The sequence below is a fragment of the Trachurus trachurus genome (genome assembly GCF_905171665.1).
Source record: "Trachurus trachurus genome assembly, chromosome: 19".
NCBI lineage: Eukaryota > Metazoa > Chordata > Actinopteri > Carangiformes > Carangidae > Trachurus > Trachurus trachurus.
In genome coordinates this window covers 23,453,883-23,475,790 of record NC_139913.1, presented here as the reverse complement: position 1 = coordinate 23,475,790, position 21,908 = coordinate 23,453,883, and the positions used below count along the sequence as shown (strand labels likewise).

The following is a 21,908-nucleotide window of genomic DNA, read 5'->3' as shown; positions in this document are numbered from 1 at the left end:
AGCTACAATACAATGCACAATAAACTGCTTATTATACATGCTCATTCATAATATTTTTTAACTGTCTAATTTTGTTGTGCAGACTACCTGTATGTGTCTGATACACGGACCAGAGGGATATTCGAGATGAGGAAGAGGGATGCAGGAGGAAACATTATGATCAGAAAAGGAGTCACTGGCATCATGAATGTAAAGGCCTACACACCTGACCTTCACACCAGTAAGTCCACACAGTCTGTGAGATATTTAATGCTTTAGTCCAACAATAATTGATGTGTCTAGTAGCAGCTAGAAGAGAATGAAATCCATTTGTTATTCTCAAACCAAAACAAACACTGTCTACAGTGACAGGGCGATAGTTGAGCAGTGACTCAGCCAAATATGATCATCTGTAAACCCACTGACTGCTCCTCCATCATCCTCCACAGCCTTCACCAGCCGCTGCAATATGCTGCCCAACGGGCACTGCAGCCACTTCTGTTTCCCGACCCCCTCCTTCAGTCGTGTGTGTGGCTGTCCGTATGGCATGAAACTTCAGGCCAATCAGAGGGACTGCATCAAGGATGACTCTGTTATCCCGCCTGACAACATCTGTGGTGACTACGCCTTTGAGTGCGACGAAGGACGCTGTAGGCCCAACTCCTACCGCTGTGATGGGATTGCTGATTGCGTAGATAAGACAGATGAGGCCAACTGCACAGATACAGGTGAAATACTGGATATATACCTACATATGTATATATTACTTTACTTTACTTTATTTGTTTATTTGGTCGGGACAGTGCATATTAATGGACAGTGAGTGCTACAGTACCTACAGTAAATACACCGGATTTAGCACATGTGCTAAATTACGTCCGTAGTCCCCAAAACAATACAACAAATTAACATAAAAAGTCCAAAAAGACAGAGGACCAGTAGATAACAGGAAAAGTACATTTAGGGTTAGACATGATTCTATATATAATCTATATAGCTGGAATTAACATGATTCATTGAAATATAAAAATATGTCTATACAGTTGCGATTGACATGATTCATTTTAAATATAAAAATATAAATCTATACAGTTGCGATTGACATGATTCATTTTAAATATAAAAATATAAATCTATACAGTTGTGCTTGACATTATTTGTTGAATTATAAAATATATATATATATCTATACAGTAAGTTGCAATTGACATATAAATGTGTGTATTTCTGAAATAGTGGAAGGAAATTGTTCAATTGCATTAATCCAAGTGTTGACCTCACACCAGGAGCAACCTGTTCTCCATATGCGTTCACCTGCAACAACAAGCACTGCATCCTGAAGAGCTGGCGCTGCGATGGCCTGGATGACTGCGGCGACGGGTCAGATGAAGTCAACTGTCCCACCCGTGTCCCCACCACCTGTGCGGCCGGCTACTTCACCTGCGACAACAACAGGTGTATCGCTACGACGTGGTTGTGTGATGGTGACAACGACTGTGGCGACGGCTCAGATGAACACAACTGCAGTAAGTGTGAAGCTGTCGGCCCATTATCAGGCATCATTATCAAGCAAAAAAACAGACACGGAGCGTTGTAAAAGGTTTGACACCAGAAATGATCTAGGAACTTCAAGGATTAAAACTTGGGTGGACAACCTGGTCAACTAGCTGCTGGAAAGCTACAGGGGCCAAAACCCCTCTTCTTGGGTAATTTTGCTGGTGAAATTATGTAAATGCAAATATTTAGGTACTACAGTGGCATAAATAGGACTCAAATGGAAGCTTATGAATTAAGGAAGTTTTCTATAGGCATAGATATTCTCCATAAAGTGCTGAAAAATAATAATCTTCATGAGAATTTGTCAGGCGACAGTACTTTTTTTTTTGTCTTTTTTGGGATGTTGAGGGTGATATCTTACAATCCAGTTGCAACAAACCCCAGAATCTTTTTTTCATGCCGCCCCCTATGTGTCAAGATACTCTCTGCCATATTTTATAGTTGTGTGACTATTTATGCCATTGTAGTACCTAAATATTTGCATTTACATAATTTCACCAGCAAAATTACCCAAGAAGAGGGGTTTTGGCCCCTGTAGCTTTCCAGCAGCTAGTTGACCAGGTTGTCCACCCAGGTTTTAGTCCTTGAAGTTCCTACATATTTCTGGTGTCAAACCTTTTACAATGCTCCGTGTCTGTTTTCCAAAAAACTGGGATTTTGCCCCCTGGGTATGTAGTGGCGCATATACTAAGAAACTACCCTGTCTATGACTGGCAGATTCGACCATCACCACGTGTCCTCCTTCCTACTTCCTGTGTCCCGACCACCGTTGTATCTACAACTCCTACGTGTGTGATGGAGACCAGGACTGTCTGGACGGATCTGATGAGAAGGACTGCGGTAGGAGTCACTGTAACTTCACTGTAGAGTGTAGAACATCTCCTTATGGAGCCAAATGGATTCTTTTTATGTTTATGTTTATTTTTCTGTCACTTGAAGAGTTTTCCTGTAACTCCTATGAGTTTGCCTGCGCCAGTGGAGACCAGTGTGTCAGTTCCAGGTATCAGTGCGACGGCGTGTTCGACTGCAGGGACCACTCTGATGAACGAGACTGTCGTAAGCTGGCAACACTGACATAACATAGATATTATAAAATTGATCATGCTAATTGTGTTCATTAGCAATTAGATTAGATTAGAATTGTTATTAGATTGATAGTCCAACTTTTGTCTGTCAGGTTTATTAATAATGATACTTTTTATTTTCATTTCATTATTGGGCTTGTCGCAAAAATGTCAATGAAGTGAATGAAAGTGATGAAAATGCTAATTAAAGCAGAAGTAAGCGGAATATTTGTGTTAATATAAGTCTTAAATAGTTCTATCTTCCGATAGCAATCACTTAGAGTGTTTGGTCTGAAACACGGGTCTGTCAGTCACTCTGCTCTGCTGTAAGCCGAGGAGAACACTTTCCATGTATCCTACAACCTTTATCCAATGAGGAGAGAGAACGGCATAAAGGGGCAGTCCTCTCTGTGTGTGCAGCCAAGGCATGCGCGTTAACTGAATTTCCTTCGGGATAAATAAAGTTTTTATCTATCTATCTATCTATCTATCTATCTATCTATCTATCTATCTATCTATCTATCTATCTATCTATCTATCTATCTATCTATCTATCTATCTATCTATCTATCTATCTATCTATCTATCTATCTATCTATCTATCTATCTATCTATCTGAATGTGGTGACGTAGGGACGAGGGCGGGGACTGCTAACTCCATCTGCTGACAGGAAGTTAGCCAAAACGACCGGATCGCTTACTTCTGCTTTAATTAATACATACTATATGATGCCTCTCTCTTGATGCTGTCTCAGCTTTGTGTTGCTGTGTTGTCAGTCATTTTTTAAAAGTGCGTTGTCCCTACAGCCACCCGAGGCCCAGGCCTCTGCCACGATGATGAATTCCAGTGCCAGACGGATGGTTTCTGCGTACCAGACGAGTGGGAGTGCGACGGCCACCCAGACTGTGAGGATGGATCGGATGAACACAACTCCTGTCCTCCTACCACATGCAGATCCAACTATTTCCAGTGCGCCAACAAGATCTGCATCCCAAATAGCTGGTTGTGCGACGGTGACAACGACTGTCGGGACATGAGTGATGAGCAGAACTGCCCCACCCCTCCGTTTACTTGTCCGTCTGGACAGTGGCAGTGTCCCACTGACCTGGTCTGCATCAACCTGGACAAGGTGTGCAACGGCCAGAGGGACTGCCCCAATGGAGCGGATGAGTCACCGATCTGCAGTGAGTTTTAGAAACAGAATTTCTTGCAAAATGCTAAGTGGTGCATCTGGTATTTAGTTTGTCCTCAAGTGACTTATATGGGGTGAACAAAATAACTGACACAACTGTTAGTAGAATGCAATTAACTTGAAATCAATACCTTCTAAAACAGTTTACAAAAACTGAATAATTATATCATTTTAGATTTCAAGATAGTGGGTGGTTATTCTAAAACTATTAGATTAGATTGGCAAAGGTTTTAGCTTGATGCAAATTAAATCTGAAACATACTGGACCACTGACCACCCAAGAAATTTGAGTCTTAATATTATTTGTAAATGTGTAGTGGCACAAGAAAGAAAGGACAATAAATAAATAATCCTGAAGAAAAGACAATAAATACCACACTCTGTTTTTAGGTCATCATTGCCACAAATATATTGGGAATAAATGTATAAAACAGACATTGACAGAAATCAGTCATAATCATCAAAAGTCATCAACCATAAATGCAACTCCATTGTTCTCTCCACTAACTCACTGTGATGTCATTTCTCAGACCAAGATGACTGTGCTCTGAGCAACGGCGGCTGTAGTCATGGCTGCGTCCAAGGACCTTTTGGGGCTCAGTGCACGTGTCCACCAGGTCTTCAGCTCAACAACTCAAAGACCTGTGAGGACATTGACGAGTGTCAGATCCCAGGTTTCTGCAGCCAGCAGTGTTTCAACGAGAGAGGGAGCTTCAGGTGCTACTGCTCAGAGGGCTACTTCCTGGAGCCCGACGGACGCACCTGCAAAGCTACAAGTAAGCAACAAGATCGCATTAGAAATAAAGCTGCAGCTGAACAATTTTGAATTCTTAAAGTGTTTAGAGGAGATTTCCAGTGATATTGTAGTTGTTGTTTTGTGATACCAAACTAAAACAAGATACTCCTCTGCTCTTAGACCCAGCCGCGGCCATACTTCTTGTGACCAAGCGTAGCCAGATCATCGCCAACCGGCTCAAGACTAGACCGCCCCAGCTGGTCCCAGTGGCCAGCGGTTCAAGCATCGTGACTGTAGACTTTGATAGTCAAACATCCAGAATCTACTGGGCCGACGCCTCACAGAAGAGGATATGGAGCGCCTACGAGAACGGCACCGACAGACGAGAAGTGAGAGGAACGATCATACAGAGGCATCAAACTGAAGGAGAGTGATATTTTCAAAATAACATGTCTGTAATCTCTCCGTCATGGTAGGTGTTCTCAACCGGTCTGATGGTACCAGAGAGCATTGCTGTGGACTGGGTGGGTCGGAACCTTTATTGGACCGACTCCGTCATGGAGAACATCGAGGTGTCCACTCTAGACGGTCGTTTCCGCAAAGTCCTGCTCACCAAGAACGTTACCAGTCCTCGTGGACTGGTTCTGGATCCCCGCAACTAGTAAGATATTGTTTATGAAATAATGTCTTTAAACACCTGCAAAAGTAGGTGTTTAACATAAACTCTTAAACTTTTTTTTTTGCCATTTAGACTTTTATTGTCAGCCAGGGAGTAAAAGATAATACAGGCCTATCAAGTTAGTCATAATTACCAATATGATTTTCAATTTTCATAGAAAAATAAAAGAAGGAGAAAGAAAAACAAAAAAAACAAAACAAAAAAACGACTGCATACAAAGAAAAAAAATTGTATCATACATATACAATAAATACATGGCTCTGGATTGCAACTAGTAAGAGATATTATTTATGAAATGATGTCTAACCCTAACACCTGTATCAAAGGCAGATGTTTTACATAAACTCTTATTTCTCCCAGCACCAACCTGATGTTCTGGGCGGACTGGGGCCAGAACCCCAGGATCGAGCGAGCAGACATGGATGGAGCCATGAGACAAGTCATCGTCAGCACCAAGCTCTACTGGCCCAACGGCCTGGCGCTGGACTACACCACACGCAGGGTCTACTTCGCTGACGCCTACCTAAAATATATTGACTACTGTGACTATGATGGCAACAACCGCCACCAGGTCATGGCCAGTGACATGGTAGGTTTAGTTAGCCGTAGTCCTTTAGCCCTTTAATGCATTGATATACTCTAAGTCATTAAGGTACAGAAAAGAAAACCCTTGAGCTTAGAATAAAGCTTGCCCACCTCGCTCCAGGTTCTCCAGCACCCTCATGGTATGACCATCTTCGAGGACACCATCTACTGGTCGGAGCGCTACACCAGCAAGGTGATGAGCACCAACAAGTTTCACGGCGGCAACGTGTCCATTCTGATGACCAACATCTACCAACCGATGGGCATCGTTATGGACCATCCCATCAAACAACCCAGAGGTGATTTCAGATTGAATACTCATAGTTTTCTTAAGTATATCAGAATTGTTGTGTGCTGGTGCGGTGCAGGCAGAATCTGTTATATATGACAAATGAAAGTAAGGTGACATTGTGGTTTTGTGTTCAGCCATCAACCCGTGCAGAGAACACCTGTGCAATCAGCTGTGCCTGCTGTCAGGCCTGAGACCCAGGTACTACACCTGTCACTGTCAGTCCGGCTGGAAGCTGGGCACTGATAAACGCACCTGTGTCAGAGGTAGGTGTTTAACATCAGCTTTTATGTTTGTTTTTTTTACTTTACTCTCTGCACCACTGTTAACAGGACTGTTTTCTCATCATGTGCTCTCTTGTTCTGCTCTAGATGAAACCCCCTTCTTAATGGTGGTGAGAGACTCAGTGATTTTGGGCATTCCCCTGGACCCTGCTGACCCCTCCAACAATGCTATGGCCCCTGTGTCCGGCATCAGCCAGGGACGGGACATCGACTTTGATGACCAGGAGCAGTTTATCTATTGGGTGCAGGGCAGTGTAAGTAGTTACAATGTTATGTTATGAAATATTTAAAGGGATAGTTCACCCAAAATTCAAATTTCACTCATTATCTACTCACCCTCATGTCGACTAAAAGCTGTGAGAATTTTCAGAGTCCTCCGTGCCTTCTCTGCCTTCTGAGTTACAGGGGGGTCCGCGCAGCAGTATTTGTCCATATAACGGTTGTGAATGGATACCACTTTTCTTCGTCCAAAAAGACACACCAAAAAACATCCAAATACCTCCATACTGCTCGTCTGTAATGTCCCTCTTGTATTGAAGCCCCGACATGAGAAATTGTTCCGCCGGTCAGTGCAAATCACGCGAGATTTGCACTGACACAGGAAGAGCAGTGAACTGAGACACTGGGAGCTTCCGCTACAAACAAGCTTAAAATATAGACTTATTTAATTTTTTCCGGAACAGTTTCTCATGTCGGGGCTTCAATACAAGAGGGACATTACAGACGAGCAGTATGGAGGTATTTGGATGTTTTTTGGTGTGTCTTTTTGGACGAAGAAAAGTGGTATCCATTCACAACCATTATATGGACAAATACTGCTGCGCGGACCCCCCCGTAACTCAGAGAAGGAACGGAGGACTCTGAAAATTCTCACAGCTCTTAGTTGACATGAGCGTGAGTAGATAATGAGTGAAATTTGAATTTTGGGTGAACTATCCCTTTAACTACACGGATTGGAAATATATGGTTAGTTACTGATTGACTTGACGTTTTGATGCATGGTGTTTGACTTTGCTCTAACATCAGGGTTCTATATGGCGAGTGAAAACCAGCGGTACCAACAGGTCTGAGTTTGCTCCAGCTGCTTTCATGGGCTCACCATCTGGACTGGCTTTTGACTGGATAGGCCGAACAATGTTTTACACCAACCCCACTGCCAAAACCATAGAGGTAAAGACAGACACACAGTAGTTTATCTAGCTTTTTAACATGCATGTCTTATTTTAGATTTTTTTTTTTTTACGAAAAACCTAATACTTAACAATTCACATAGGTCATCCGTGTGGATGGAAACCAACACTATAGGAAGACAGTCATCACCTCCAATGGTAAACCAGAGGGAGTAGGAGAACCCATTGGAATCGCTCTGGATCCAGCTCGAGGGTAAAGCTCAGAAAATCATGAATCTTCAGCACCATATTCACATACTCAACATTACTTGGTGATAAACATTAGTATTAATGAAATTATAGAAATAGTAGTAAATGTGTCAATTTTTTTTCTCACTTTTACACTCGTGCTTCACAGGAAATTGTTTTGGACAGACAAAGGGTCAGACAGTGGAGTTCCTCCTAAGGTGGGCAGCGCTGACATGGACGGAGGAAACCTCAGGAACCTCTACACGGGCGGTAACATGGGGAACATAGGATTCATCACTGCTGACATCACTGCCAGGAAACTGTACTGGGGTGTGTCGGGCTCAGGGTTGGTACGTATCACATACATGGTAGAAACTTTAGGTAAAGTTAACTACAGCACTAGCTGTGTTTAACTGCCCCGGTTCTTTTCTACTTGTTCTGTCACCTCTGAAATCTTTTGTGTAACTCTCAGCTGCCCTCCTTCTCTTTTTTTTTTTTTTAACCCAGATTGAAAGTGGCACCATGGACGGCGTATCCCGGGTGACGGTGGTCAGTGGTCTGTCCCATCCGTGGGGGTTGACGATCTACCAGAACCACCTCTACTACACCGACCTGGACTACGAGGTCATTGAGAGGGTGGACAAGGACACCGGTGCCAATATGGTGGTGATGAGGAGCGGCATGTCTGGCCTGCGTGCTCTCAAAGTGCACGCCAGAGACAGTACGTGGACTTTAGCTTTTTTTTTTTTTCAAATTTAATCCAAAGGTCTCTGCACTGTAGCTTTTTGGTATTTTCACCCAGACAGTTCATTATGCAACAGGTAATTATTGCCTGTGAGCGAGTGAGTAGGAGCTCAGTGTCCTCTTCAAGGACAGCACACAGCAGGATCAAGCACCACTTGTGTTTCATCTTTTGAGTGTAGCCTGTGATGATGAGGCCTTAATTATTCTATTATTTATAATTTATTTACTTACAAGTTGATAAGATAACCGTAAATAGAGAAATTCATAGTTTAAATCCTCTTAGACCTCGAAGATATGCATCTTCTGCATCTGCATATACAGTATAACAAATTACACGTGTTTTTACCCATGCAGATGCTGAATACATGAATAATAATAGGCTGTTCAGTTGTCCACTTCAATTAAAGTAATAAGATCTCATATCACCCAGTGCTGCTCACCTCCACCGCTCCGTCTCTCTCTCTCCACCTCAGACTCTGCAGGGACCAGTAATGCCTGTAGTTCCAACAACGGGGGCTGTCCCCACATCTGTCTGCCCAAACCAAACAATCAAAAGACCTGCGCATGTACCACAGGATTTATCCCCTCTCAAGACGGCTCCCGCTGTGAACAGTATGAATCCTTTGCCGTCGTGTCCACCCAAAAGCACATCCGTGGATTCCACATAAACAGCTCCGACCACTCTGAGGCCATGGTGCCCGTCGGTGGAAGTGCGTATCTTTTAGCCGTTTTAATTATTTACTGGCTGTAAATATCAAATGATCACGTCCTTAAGAAGCATTTGTTTCTCTTTTTTTTGCAGCTTCCTACTCTATTAAGGCATTGCTGGACCCCCATATTGAATCGGGCTTTATATACTGGACTGACAACGCCACCTCATCCTCATACAGGGGCATCTTCCGGGCCAAAACAGACGGAGGGGGCTACAGGACTGTCCTGAACACAGGTGTTGGACGAAGAGGCATTCAGGGTCTCGCTGTAGACTGGATTGCAGGTATGAAACCACTCAACCATCAAACAATCCCTTTATTTTTCCGTATCTTTAAAAGGAGGTGTTCAGGGTTGTACTCATTCCATTCAGAAATCAGCCCCTATTTCCCCATCTCTCAATATGCTACAGCTACTCTTTCCCATCATGCCTTTCACTTCCTCAGGTAACCTTTACTTCACCAATGCCTTTGAGAGCGAGACCTTTCTGGAGGTGCTGGCCATCAACACCAGCTACCGCATGATTCTCCTCAAGTCCTCCCAGGACCAGCCCCGCGACCTGGCCGTCAGCCCCAAGCTGCGCTACCTCTTCTGGACCGACGGCGGCCAAACACCCAAGATCGAGCGAGCCCTGCTGGACGGCACCAACCGCACGGTGTTGGCGTCAGAGAGCCTGGCGTCTCCTCGTGGCCTGACCGTCGATTACACTAATGACTTCCTCTACTGGACAGACGATGGTCTAGATATGATCTCCCGCATGGCCGCAGATGGCACACAGAGGCAGATCGTCAGGTACGGGAGCCGATATCCATCTCCGACCGGATTGGCTATATTTGGAAACTCCATGCTGTGGGTAGACAAAAAACTCGGGAAGCTCTTCCAGGCCAGTAAAGACCCAGCCAACACCAACCAGCCAGAGGTAAGACTTTAATTAGTTAAAAAAAATAATTTCCTGCATTTCTTTGAAATGACTAAATATTGGATCACATAAAATATCATATTGAATCACATCACATTTCCTCTTGCTATCGGCGCTTGCACATGTGCATCGTTCAATCTAGTCAGAAATAATGTTGTCATAGTTTGTATGTCTGCACCAAATATGCAATTTGTGATTATTTTTTGCATCAATTAACCTCATTACTGTACTTTCTTAATTCTTTAATGGTTTAGCCTCAGCTGTTTTGTCTGACCAGTGATCCAAGACCCAAGAAACTTAATTAACAATAATTTGAAAACATTTGGCAAAATGTTTGGTACTGTCTTTAATACATTTATCTAACTGTTAAAACAGTTGTCAGTTGTTGTTTTTTTATTGATGACCAATCTCTATGATATTTCAGATACTCTACCTAATCTAATCTAATCTAACCTCACCTGAAATAATGGTTCATTTCAAAGCAGCTAGTTTCCTGTCCAGTCGGAAGGTCATATTCATGTGCTCTGGATAAAAGGAAAGAGTAAAGAAAACTGTTCAACCAAGATTAGCAATTAGCATATTGTTGCGCAGCTTTCGTTAACAATGAAAAATAAATGATTTAACATGGGGAAAAAATAACATGGTGAATGTTTGGAGTGTATAAACCGTTGACCAATGAATAACAGTGAGCATTTGTCATGTAATAGCATCATAACAGTTGTATCCATATCTGAAAAAAGGGATTAATTTGGATCCAACAAAAGCAACAGACTGACTGATTGCATCTTTCAATAGCAGTAAGCAGGGTTTCCGCGGGTCATTAAAAAACATTAAAAGTCATTGAATACATTTAGCTAAAATTAAGGTCTTAAATGGCATTAAAAGGCTTTAAATTCGATTTTCAAAGGCATTAAAAAATTGGTCCAGGGTTGGTGAATTTGATCAGCCCACAAGCCACTGTGGCTAGTGATTGAGAAAGGCAGGCAAGCTATTTTATTTTTGACCAAATATTCTTGTTGTTGACTTATGGATAGTGGAATAGATATTGTACTGTGGTATTATCATACAGTGAGATTTTGATATCGATTTTGATATCGTTACATCTCTATAGAGCACAATGAGCAGAAAAATAGGGGGATTATAGAGTTAATCTACAGTAAAAATTAAACACGGGTGAAGAAATAGAGAATTTTCTAAATTAATATTTTTCGGTGGTGGTAGGCTGATCGGGGATCGACCAGAAAATTGCAATCGGTGCACCCCTATTGGTGTGATAAACATGCAGAACCAAGTAATTGGGTGTGTGTATGTGTATAGGTAAGTGTATGTATGCACACACGTATAGTATTTGCAGTCATGGGCATTAAAAATGTTTGAAATGGCATTAAAAAGTATGGAATTAGATTTGCTGGTACCTGCAGAAACCCTGAGTAAGAGTCAGTTGAGGATATATTGCTCATTGTGCCTCTCGTAACAAATTCATAATTTGCAATGTTTGCAGGTCATTCGAGACAATCTCAATGGAGTGATGGACGTCACCGTGTTTGACCCTCACGTCCAGCCCACATCTGCCAACCAGGTGGGCTTCAACCCTTGTCAAGAAGATAACGGACGCTGCCAGCAGCTCTGTTTCGCCATCCCAGGCCAAGAGCAACCAAAATGCGGTTGTGCACACGGGTCGCTCCTCAGTAACGGAGTAACATGTGGTTACGGTCAAGACGAGTTCCTGGTTTTCACTACGGACTACACGTTGAATAGCCTGAGGTTAGACCCTGCGGACCACAGCGCTCCCTACCCAACGGTGACCCTGGGCTACAACCTGATGGCGCTGGATTATGACTTCAAGGAGAAGCGGATTTTCTTCTGCCAGTATATGGGGATCGGTCGAAGCAGGATTGGCTACGTCAGTACAACATCCATCACCAGCCCGCCTGTCATCATAGCAGCAAGTCAGTTTACCTTTCCTCTTCTAGTCTTTATTGTTTATTCCAACTCTTCTCGCTCAACCGGTCTGTTTCATTTCCTCCATGATCTTGTCATTGATTTCCACATCCTCTTCCCTTTGTGACACTGCACAGATTTGGATGATCCAGAGGGAGTGGCATATGATTGGGTCAACAAGCGCCTCTACTTCACTGACTACTATAGACGTAATGTCCAGTCTATTGGGGTGGACGGGATGAATCGCTCCATCGTCGCACATGCAAATCGCCCCAGAGGCATAATTGTCGACCCCTGCTATGGGTAAAAGCGACTGACCTTTATTTCACTACAGAGATATAATAAATAGCAGCAATACAGAAAAACTATAAAATATAAAAGATATGAAAAAGTTTTTAAAGTGGCTGAGGCAATTTGAATTTCGTTTGTACCTTTGTATAAATTACAATATGAAGAAATTGAATAAATATGAAAAAAATATGGAAATTGAATAAAAAGTCAGTGCAGATGTTGTCACCGTCTTGTAGAGTATTTACAGATGATTTAGGAGCTCTGTTCCCTCATTTTGGTCTCTATGCTCTTTCTGCCCAGTTACCTGTACTGGACTGACTGGGCCAGCCCAGCTAAGATTGAGAGGGCCACACTGGGTGGGAACTTCCGGACGGCTATCATCAACAGCAGCCTGACAACACCCAACGGCCTGTCTCTGGATTACGAGGAGAGGATGCTCTACTGGGCTGATGCCTCACTGTATGTTCTGTTTTTTTTTCTCCTTTTTTCCATAGGCTGTATTAAAGCAGATCCAATACTGATCAGCCTATGTTGACAACTTCCTTCCTCCCGTAGTGACAGGATAGAGCGGGCTACTCTGACTGGTGAGAACCGACAAGTGATCGTGCAGGGTGTCCATTACCCGTTCGCCTTGACCGTCTTCAAGCAGGACATTTTCTGGACCGACTGGACCGAGAGAGGCGTGTTCAGGGCTGGAAAGGACGACGGCTCTGGTTTTGCGGTGCTGGCTCAGGACCTGCAGTACCGTCCAAACGACATCCACGTTTACGCCGCATCGAAGCAGGAGAGCTGCTCCAGCTCCTGTCAGCAGTTCAACGGAGGCTGCAGTCACGTCTGTGTACCTGGTAAGTCAAAACATGGGTCGTAGTGAACCAGGCACAGAGAGACACACAGTGACCGACTTCACCACCTCTTAATCAAACTGTTTGTAAAAACGGGCTATACAAATAAAATTGCCTTGCCTTGCCTTGCCTAATCTTCCCTGCAGGTCCAGCGGGCCCAGAGTGTCAGTGTCCACATCAGGGGAACTGGTATCTGGCCAACAACGGCAAAGACTGTATCAGAGACACAGGGAAGCGCTGTCAGCCAGCGCAGTTCACCTGTCTCAATGGTAACTGTATCTCAGCACGCTGGAAGTGTGACGGCGACAACGACTGCCATGACAACTCGGACGAACTGGAGAGAGTGTGTGGTAAGAGATGCAATTTAATCTGATACTGAACAATCTATGATTGACATTTAAGTTGACATAAAAGTAATTTAAAGTGGTAGTTCACCCAAAATTCAAATTTCACTCATTATCTACTCACCCTCATGTGGACTAAGAGCTGTGAGAATTTTCTGTCTGAGTTACGGGGGGGGTACCAACTTTCTTCGTCCAAAAAGACACACCAAAAAACATCCAAATACCTCCATACTGCTCGTCTGTAATGTCCCTCTTGTATTGAAGCCCCGACATGAGGCTGCATGTTAGCTCAGAGAAGGAACGGAGGACTCTGAAAATTCTCACAGCTCTTAGTCGACATGAGGGTGAGTAGATAATGAGTGAAATTTGAATTTTGGGTGAACTATCCCTTTAATAAAAATGGACTTGGAATTGTAGAGGTAGTAAACAAGTTCAAATATTTAGGTATATACGGTATATTGATTGCAACCTAAATTTCAATGAAAACACTGACTATATTTTTAAAACCTGTAACCAACGTCTCCACCTACTACGCAAGCTCAACTCCTTTAGAGTGAGCAGGCATATTATGGAAACAGTTTATAAGAACCTGATAGAGGGCATCTTAACTTTTAACATGGCAATGTGGTACGGTAATCTAAACATAAAAGGAAGAAGCAAGCTGCAGAGAATAGTAAACCTAGCCTCAAAAATCATAGGGATGAGACAGAAACAATTAAGTTGTATGTGCAAAGAAGTGCTTAGGAAAAATGCTGTCAAAATAGCAAACGATCCCTCTCATCCACTCAATAGGGAGTTTGAACTTCTTCCCTCTGGTAGACGATACAAAGTACCAAGGGCAAATCGTAATATTTTTAGAAATTAAAAAATTCCTTCATCCCTAATGCCATTGGGGCGCTGAACACCATGTCCCGTTGATGCGTTTTTAATGTAACTGCCACTGCGCTTTTTGCCCTGAAGATGTTTGTGTGTAAGTGTTGTTGTTTTTGTCATCCTGATTGTTGTTTTTACGAGACCAAACACAAATTTCCACATTGTGGACAATAAAGGAAACTAACTAACTAACTAACTAACTGACATATACTGTAATAGCAACTTCAGAGATATTTTTTATGAAATCTGTTGTTTCCTCCTGTGCAGCCTTCCACACCTGCTCAGCTATAGACTTCACCTGTGACAACGGGCGCTGCGTGCCGCTCAGCTACACCTGTGACTACACAGACGACTGTGGCGACAACAGTGATGAGCGCGGCTGCCCCTTCCCCACCTGTAACCCCGCCACCGAGTTCACCTGCGCCAACGGACGCTGCATCAGCGCCGCCTTTGTCTGCGACGGCCACAACGACTGCAGGGACAACGCCACCTCTGACGAAATCAACTGCCGTGAGTGATGATGAGGCTCATTAAGACTTTGCTTTATTGCCAGGTTACAGTTCCTCTGCATGAGTAGCCATCTCCTTTTTCGATAGTTGGATATTATGGTTGTTCCAGCCACCTTTGAGATGCTCCAGACCTAAGAGGAATGAATCTAGAGTGAGAGAGCTGTCACTGACCCTGTGTCTTTGATCTTTGTCCCCCTCCAGCTGACAGGACGTGTCCTAATGGCCAGGTGAAGTGTGACACCACCAACATCTGCATCTACCCAGACAGTCTGTGCGACGGCTACAACAACTGTGGAGACAACAGCGATGAGAATCCTCTCTTCTGCGGTAAGTCGAACAAGAGACTTTCTGCTAAGGTGATGTACTGTAAGCTAAAACTAAAACTATGAAATGTAATCGTTGTGTTACTCTGCTGCAGCGGATCGCACCTGCTCTCCCAACCAGTTCCGCTGCGATGGGGGGAAGTGTATCCCTAGCTCCTGGGTGTGTGACGGCTTTAGAGACTGCAGTGATGGGACAGATGAGCCTCCCTCCTGTGGTGAGTTCTTCACAGAGCGTTTGGTATTTCAGTTCGTTTGTTTTTTCTGTTATTTGATAGTATAGTTGAGAGAGACAGGAAATAGAGAGGCAGAAAGAGGGTTTCAGCATATGGAGCGCCTGCTGCGTCACATGGTGCCCCGATATTTCAGGTTTTTATCTGAGAAGTACAACATTTGTTTGTGGACTCATTTGCTGATGGAAGGAGATTTTGACTCATTTTGTCATGTCCAACCAAAATTCAGAAAAGGGCATATTATTAATGCTAGTTTCTCTGATCCTGTTGTTTTCTGGATCAAGGAAACCGGAAAGTAACCGAAAGTAGTAATCATGATGATTATGATGTCTGTTTCTTAACATCAGTGGTTTATAAATCAGTCAGTGGGTCTTAAAAATAATAATTCTCTTCATCCGTTCTTGTGCAGAGGATCAGATCAGGACATGCAGCCCCAGCCAGTTCTCATGTACCAACGGGAACTGCATCCCCCAGTCATTGGTGTGTGATGGCAACAATGACTGTTGGGACAGCAGCGACGAAGCTCCTGAACTACAGTGTGGTGAGAAAGCCCTTGAAAAGCATAACTAGAAGTTTCATGTTTATTTTTTTCATATGTTTATTGTATATACTGTATACTATACTGTGTAAAGGTTTTGGGCACTACAGATGTTAAGATTTTTATCCATTATGAAATACCATCCGAGAGGCCTCTGATCGGTCCCAGATTTATTCTGCAGCTTGGCAGTGACTCAGAAATTACAGCCAGTTTCAAAAATATCTATTTTAATCCACAAAAAGAAGACTGGAGTCCTGCAACAGGTGGTATAGCCCCCCACCCAAGCCTAAAGCCTAGATTAGATGCTTTTGCTTCTCCCGCTTTCCCTTTCGGCCATGTGTATTGTATTATTTGAACTAAGATGAAATGTGATGATGATGATTTAATTGACATGCCCGAAATAAACAAATAAATAAATAAATCCACAGAAGAACTATGGCAAGTTTTCCAAGATGCTTGAACAACCTGCCAGTCAAGTGCCTTTAAAAATTGTGTGCGAGGAGAATTGTTGCTGTTTTAAAGACTAAATTATGATTTAATTTCGGTTTCTTCTTTTGACTGAACTTAGTATCAAGTTAATTGATAAAAAAAGACTATTCATGGAATTATTTTTTAAAGCATCTTCACTTTTTGTGCCAAGAGGCCCCACTGACTCTTCTCCCTCTCTGTCCCCTGCAGGACAGCGTACCTGCAGTTCCAACCAGTTCACCTGTCCGATCTGGCACCCGGGTCATCCACGCTGTATACCCTTCAGCTTTGTGTGTGATGGGGACAAAGACTGCGCCAATGCTGCTGACGAGCTCCAGAACTGCCCCAACCGGACCTGCCACATGAACGAGTTTTCCTGTTCTAATGGACTTTGCATCCTTATCCCCTACCAGTACGTAGGAATTATGTGTGGAAGTGTGGAAATTAATTTTCTTGTCACTGATTAATTGATCACTCCTCCCTCTCCAGCTGTGATCGTGTGAATGACTGCGGGGACGGCAGTGATGAATTGGACTGCACCTACGACACATGCGGCACACAGCAGTTCACCTGCGGTAACGGAGCCTGCATCCCCGCCTCCTTCACCTGCGACGGCGAGAGCGACTGCCTGGACGGCTCAGACGAGGTGGACAGCCTGTGCACCTCGCCCCAGCCCACCTGCTCCCCCCAGCAGTACATGTGCAAGTCAGGCCAGTGCATCGACATCAACAAGGTGTGCAACGGACAGAAGGACTGCCCAGACAACAGTGACGAAAAAGGCTGTGGTGAGAGACACACACACAGATCTAGATGTTTCACATGTTTTATTGCTTTAATTCAGAAACAAACAAAATGTTTTTTTTATTAACCAGTAGAGATTGAAGTGATTATTCCCTATCCTTAAATTTATGTAATTTGGGAAACTTGTGAAGTAAGAAATTATCTTTTTTTTAATGCCATATTAATGGAAAAGTTACACTTTTGCATCACATTAATGTTGGATACGTGTCTGGAATAGCACAAATATCACCTCTAAGTCTAAGAATATATGTATTTACACATTGATATTCACGCTAATGATTATTTTTTAACCTTCGTCTTGTGTCAGCTTTCTGCTACCATCTATGGTGTTCGGGTCAGTTTTGACCTGTATTTTAAATCAGCTGTAAAATATACTAAAAACTTTTTTTTTCATCCAATCTGTTGTTCTTCTCTTGGTTACATTGTGAGGCTTCCTTATCCATGAAAATTTTGGATTTAATATTTTTAGGTGTGGCTTTTTTTTTTTGTCAGTATACTCCTTGTCATCAATCGAACCTTCCTCTTGTCAGCTTTCTGCTAACATCTATGGTGTTAGGGTCAGTTTTGACCCGAGTCTTAAATCAGCTGTAAAACACACTAAAACAATTATTTATCATTTGTTTCTCATCTCTTGGTTACATTGTTAGACTTCCTTATCCATGAAAAGGTTGGTTTTGCACTTATGATTTCCGTTTTAACTGTCATTATTGTTCTTATCATTATAACCGGGTCAAAATTGATCTTAACACCACAAATGTCATAATTTTAACCAGAGCATTTTAAAAAAAATTGTGAAAAAACATTTTTTTGTTTCATTTTGTTTAAATAGAGGTTCCTGACAAAGTCAAAAAGCCTTGATGCTGATATTTGTATGCATTTAAAACCTGAAAATGGGTCACTGGTGACCCAAACACAAGAGGAAGGTTAATCTAATTACTTATATGTAATTTTAATATTTAACCTTCTTTCTTTCTTTTTTTTTAATATCACATGACTTAGAAAAATACTGTAGATATTTTAGTTTTGTTTTTGTTTCAAAACAGTTCAAAACCCCTAAGATCTATCATACAGTGAAAAACTGGAGTAAACCAGAGTAAACCAAGTATTAAATTGAGGAAAAACCTATCTATTATTTCACTTACTGTATGTGCAGTTTGAAAAACTCTGCTCTGACATAAATTAATTTTCTGTCCGTCGACCAACCTCAACTCTAATCCTAACCTCCAGGTCATTGACTAATTGTCTAAGGAATTTTAGATGCTGATTCTAATTTGTCAAAACCTTCTTTACTCTTATCAAATGTCTGAAGTCATATATCTGTGCCGCTTGTTTTTTTCCCTCACTGTTTCTTCCTCCTTCCTCCTGTGTAGGAGTCAATGAGTGCCGCAACCCCTCGGTCCACAAGTGCGCCCAGATCTGCACCGACACCCTCACCGGTTACTACTGCTCCTGTAACGCGGGCTACCGCCTCATGCCAGATGGCAAAGCCTGCGAGGACCTCAACGAGTGTGTGAGCACGCCCGCCGTCTGCAGCCAGATCTGCGAGAACTCGGTCGGCTCCTATCACTGCAAATGCGCCCCGGGGTACATCCGCGAGGCAGATGGACGCACCTGTCGTCAGAACAGCGGCATCGCCCCGTACCTGCTGTACAGCAACCGCTACTACATCCGCAACCTGACCACCGACGGCTCACAGCTGAGTGTAGTCCTGCAGGGCCTCTCCAACGTGGTGGCGTTAGACTTCGATCACTATGAGAAGAGGATTTACTGGCTGGATGCAGGAGTAGGGAAGATGGAGAGGATGCGTTTCGATGGGACAGACAGGGAGACGCTGGTGGAGAATAACATAGCAGCAGTTGAAGGCCTGGCACTGGACTGGGTGGGCAGGTGTGTGAAATACAAATTTTATATTAAAGTAATATCAAATCCTGTATTGATGACCAGAACAATGCTGCAGAGGTGTTAATGGAAACCCTTTGTGTCCGCTGCAGGAAGTTGTACTGGGTGGACAGCTACTACGGCTCAGTTCACGTGATGGAGCTGGATGGGCGCTACCAGAAGAAGCTGGTGACAGGAGAGTTCACAGATGGAAACAACACTTATTACATCAGTCGGCCTCGTGCTGTAGCTGTCAACCCTAAATTTGGGTGAGAACACTCACACAAACACAAACACACACAGAATCACAAAAAGCTCTTACCTGACAGAGCTCTTCCATGGCTGAGACCCATGGTCAATGGTCTGTATTTATATAGCGCTTTACTACACCTGAAACGATACCCAAAGCTCTTTACAATGCTGTATGCATTCAGTGTTCTTGCACCTCATTTTTACATATGCAGTGTTTTTTGCACTTTATATTTATATAGATATTGATTCTACTGTACTACTGACATTCATCTTTCTATTGTTGACTTGTGGTTGTGCATTGTGGATCACCATTCCTGTGTTGATGATACTGTGGTTTGTGCAATTGTATGTGTCTGTTACAGGGTTTGTGTTATTTTTATTTATTTTTTCCCTTTTAAAAAAAAAATGGGAACAGGCATATACAATATATAAACCGACAATACACTGACCAATAAACAAACAGACAGAAGACAAACGACAGAGCAAACTCAACAACACAACAAAAACATGACCAAAAAAACACGCACAAGAAACTTGTGCTATTGTGTTGTGTTGTGTCTTGTGTTATTTCCATGTCCTTTGCTTGTCTACTGCAAAACTAATTGCCCCCCCCCGGGGGACATAATGAATAAAAGTTGAAGTTGAAAATGCTATTTCCAGTCAGACTTTATTGTTGCAGCTGAAATGCCTTTGTAATCTGAATATGCAGTAATAGGAATAGCATAGGTAGCACCAAAAATACAATAATACTATAATAGTTAATATCCTATGTAATTTTTCCTATACCTTCTGTTCTCCCTCCTTTTCCCCAGATGGCTGTACTGGACCGACTGGGGTGACACAGCATATATCGGTCGAGTTGGCATGGACGGAACCAACATCAGTGCCATCATCACAAAAAAACTGGAGTGGCCCAACTCTCTGACCATAGACTACACCACCAACAAGATCTTCTTCGCTGATTCCCACATGAACTTCTTGGAGTGAGCTCAATAATTCAGACATGAGTTTGTGTTAAATATTAAGGCGACAATATTTACTGACACCTGTACGTCGTATCATCCTGCAGCTTTGCAGACATGGACGGCCAGAACCGACACCGGGCCATGGCTGGGACTCTTCCTCATGTCTTTGCCGTCTCCCTGTTTGAGGACTGGGTGTACTGGACCGACTGGAACACACACACTGTGGAGAAGGCCCACAAGTACACCGGAGAGCAGCGCACAGTCATGGGCAACAACACACATCGACCCTATGACATTCACGTCTACCACCCCTACAGGCAGCCTCGAAGTATGTTCATTAAAACTGTGTTTATCATTATACACCGGATAAAAATTCAGCATTATGATATTTAAATTTATTTTTATTTATTTTTTATTTTTTATTATCCTCACAGAATATATTCACAACTGGTATTGATCTCTTGATTCACAAAAAAAACAAAAAAAACATCCGCATATCAAAAACATAGCTGTTACAGTATTGTAATTGTGTAATGTTAAAAGAAACAAAACATGCATATATTTATATTTATAAGAAAAAAACAAAACTAACTAAAGACAGACAGAAGGTGGGATAACAAAAAAACAATGATGAATCAAAACGAGATGTATGGGCTTGTAGCAACGGCTGCATTCACTTGTAGGGAGACCCAAACCACAATATTATCTAGCAGTCCTTCAAACCAACAGAGAGATGGACAAAGAAAGTACCGTAAGTGATTTAGTTTCTAGGATGTGACTGTGACATTTTTACATAGGAGACCCATTTTGACCATGACTTTGTGAATTTATCCATTTGTAGGAGAAATGAGAAAGTAATCTTTTCCATTATATACATATTTCATTAACTATATCAGTCCATTCCTCTATTGTGGGGGGGTCAGGATGCAGCGGTTTTCTTGCCAGCAGAAATCAGATCACCAAATAGGTATTTGTTGAGATGCCCTGTGAGAAAGTTAATTTCTTCCAGAATAAAAGTTTTGAAATGATATGGTATTTTCATATAAAACATGTTTTCTAATATTTCATTATGTTATTTTGAATCTCTTTATCTCCCAGGTGATAACCCCTGCTCCTCCCATCACCTGACCTGCAGTCACCTGTGTCTGATCCGGCCCGGTGGCCAACAAGCTGCCTGCGAGTGTCCAGACCACTTCATCGGCCTCTCTGTGGGCTTCAAGATCCAGTGTGTGGCCGACTGCTCCAGCACCCAGTTCCGCTGTGGAGACAATGAGAAGTCAGTCTAATATAAAATAGTAGTGCTCCCTAGTTTTTACTATCTTTCCAATTTTCAATGGTGCTGTTAAAGGGATAGTTCAACATTTTGGCAAATTGGCCCATTGCCATAATCGCTATAGTCATAGCAGTAGGTTTGTTACCTTTAATTGTCGGTGTAAGCTATTTTTAGAACGGCGGAGCAGAGCCGTGAGCTGCTCAGAGCTACGCTACGGAGGCTCATGGGATTTCTTGGTTTCCTTCATCAAACTCATCAAATTCACAATCCAACAACTCCACAACG

At 42.7% G+C, this 21,908-nt stretch overlaps 1 protein-coding gene across 1 annotated transcript in view; it reads left to right on the top strand.

The window, feature by feature from the left end:
• Positions 1 to 21,908, top strand: part of lrp2b (low density lipoprotein receptor-related protein 2b) — a gene marked incomplete at both ends in the record, with an annotated part of 47,553 nt that overhangs the window by 9,787 nt on the left and 15,858 nt on the right. Inside the window, 36 exons of the mRNA XM_083993935.1 lie at positions 83 to 220; positions 429 to 707; positions 1,266 to 1,505; positions 2,254 to 2,376; positions 2,476 to 2,592; positions 3,408 to 3,785; positions 4,324 to 4,569; positions 4,710 to 4,918; positions 5,006 to 5,190; positions 5,569 to 5,797; positions 5,915 to 6,092; positions 6,220 to 6,348; positions 6,454 to 6,620; positions 7,393 to 7,536; positions 7,640 to 7,749; positions 7,894 to 8,074; positions 8,232 to 8,445; positions 8,942 to 9,178; positions 9,271 to 9,462; positions 9,623 to 10,095; positions 11,597 to 12,044; positions 12,174 to 12,339; positions 12,628 to 12,786; positions 12,883 to 13,172; positions 13,316 to 13,519; positions 14,654 to 14,896; positions 15,097 to 15,222; positions 15,314 to 15,433; positions 15,858 to 15,989; positions 16,665 to 16,866; positions 16,944 to 17,239; positions 18,626 to 19,142; positions 19,247 to 19,402; positions 20,198 to 20,368; positions 20,455 to 20,678; positions 21,449 to 21,626. Coding sequence (XP_083850061.1) covers positions 83 to 220; positions 429 to 707; positions 1,266 to 1,505; positions 2,254 to 2,376; positions 2,476 to 2,592; positions 3,408 to 3,785; positions 4,324 to 4,569; positions 4,710 to 4,918; positions 5,006 to 5,190; positions 5,569 to 5,797; positions 5,915 to 6,092; positions 6,220 to 6,348; positions 6,454 to 6,620; positions 7,393 to 7,536; positions 7,640 to 7,749; positions 7,894 to 8,074; positions 8,232 to 8,445; positions 8,942 to 9,178; positions 9,271 to 9,462; positions 9,623 to 10,095; positions 11,597 to 12,044; positions 12,174 to 12,339; positions 12,628 to 12,786; positions 12,883 to 13,172; positions 13,316 to 13,519; positions 14,654 to 14,896; positions 15,097 to 15,222; positions 15,314 to 15,433; positions 15,858 to 15,989; positions 16,665 to 16,866; positions 16,944 to 17,239; positions 18,626 to 19,142; positions 19,247 to 19,402; positions 20,198 to 20,368; positions 20,455 to 20,678; positions 21,449 to 21,626 — 7,801 coding nt within the window. The remainder of the gene's footprint in view (positions 1 to 82; positions 221 to 428; positions 708 to 1,265; positions 1,506 to 2,253; positions 2,377 to 2,475; positions 2,593 to 3,407; positions 3,786 to 4,323; positions 4,570 to 4,709; positions 4,919 to 5,005; positions 5,191 to 5,568; positions 5,798 to 5,914; positions 6,093 to 6,219; positions 6,349 to 6,453; positions 6,621 to 7,392; positions 7,537 to 7,639; positions 7,750 to 7,893; positions 8,075 to 8,231; positions 8,446 to 8,941; positions 9,179 to 9,270; positions 9,463 to 9,622; positions 10,096 to 11,596; positions 12,045 to 12,173; positions 12,340 to 12,627; positions 12,787 to 12,882; positions 13,173 to 13,315; positions 13,520 to 14,653; positions 14,897 to 15,096; positions 15,223 to 15,313; positions 15,434 to 15,857; positions 15,990 to 16,664; positions 16,867 to 16,943; positions 17,240 to 18,625; positions 19,143 to 19,246; positions 19,403 to 20,197; positions 20,369 to 20,454; positions 20,679 to 21,448; positions 21,627 to 21,908) is intronic.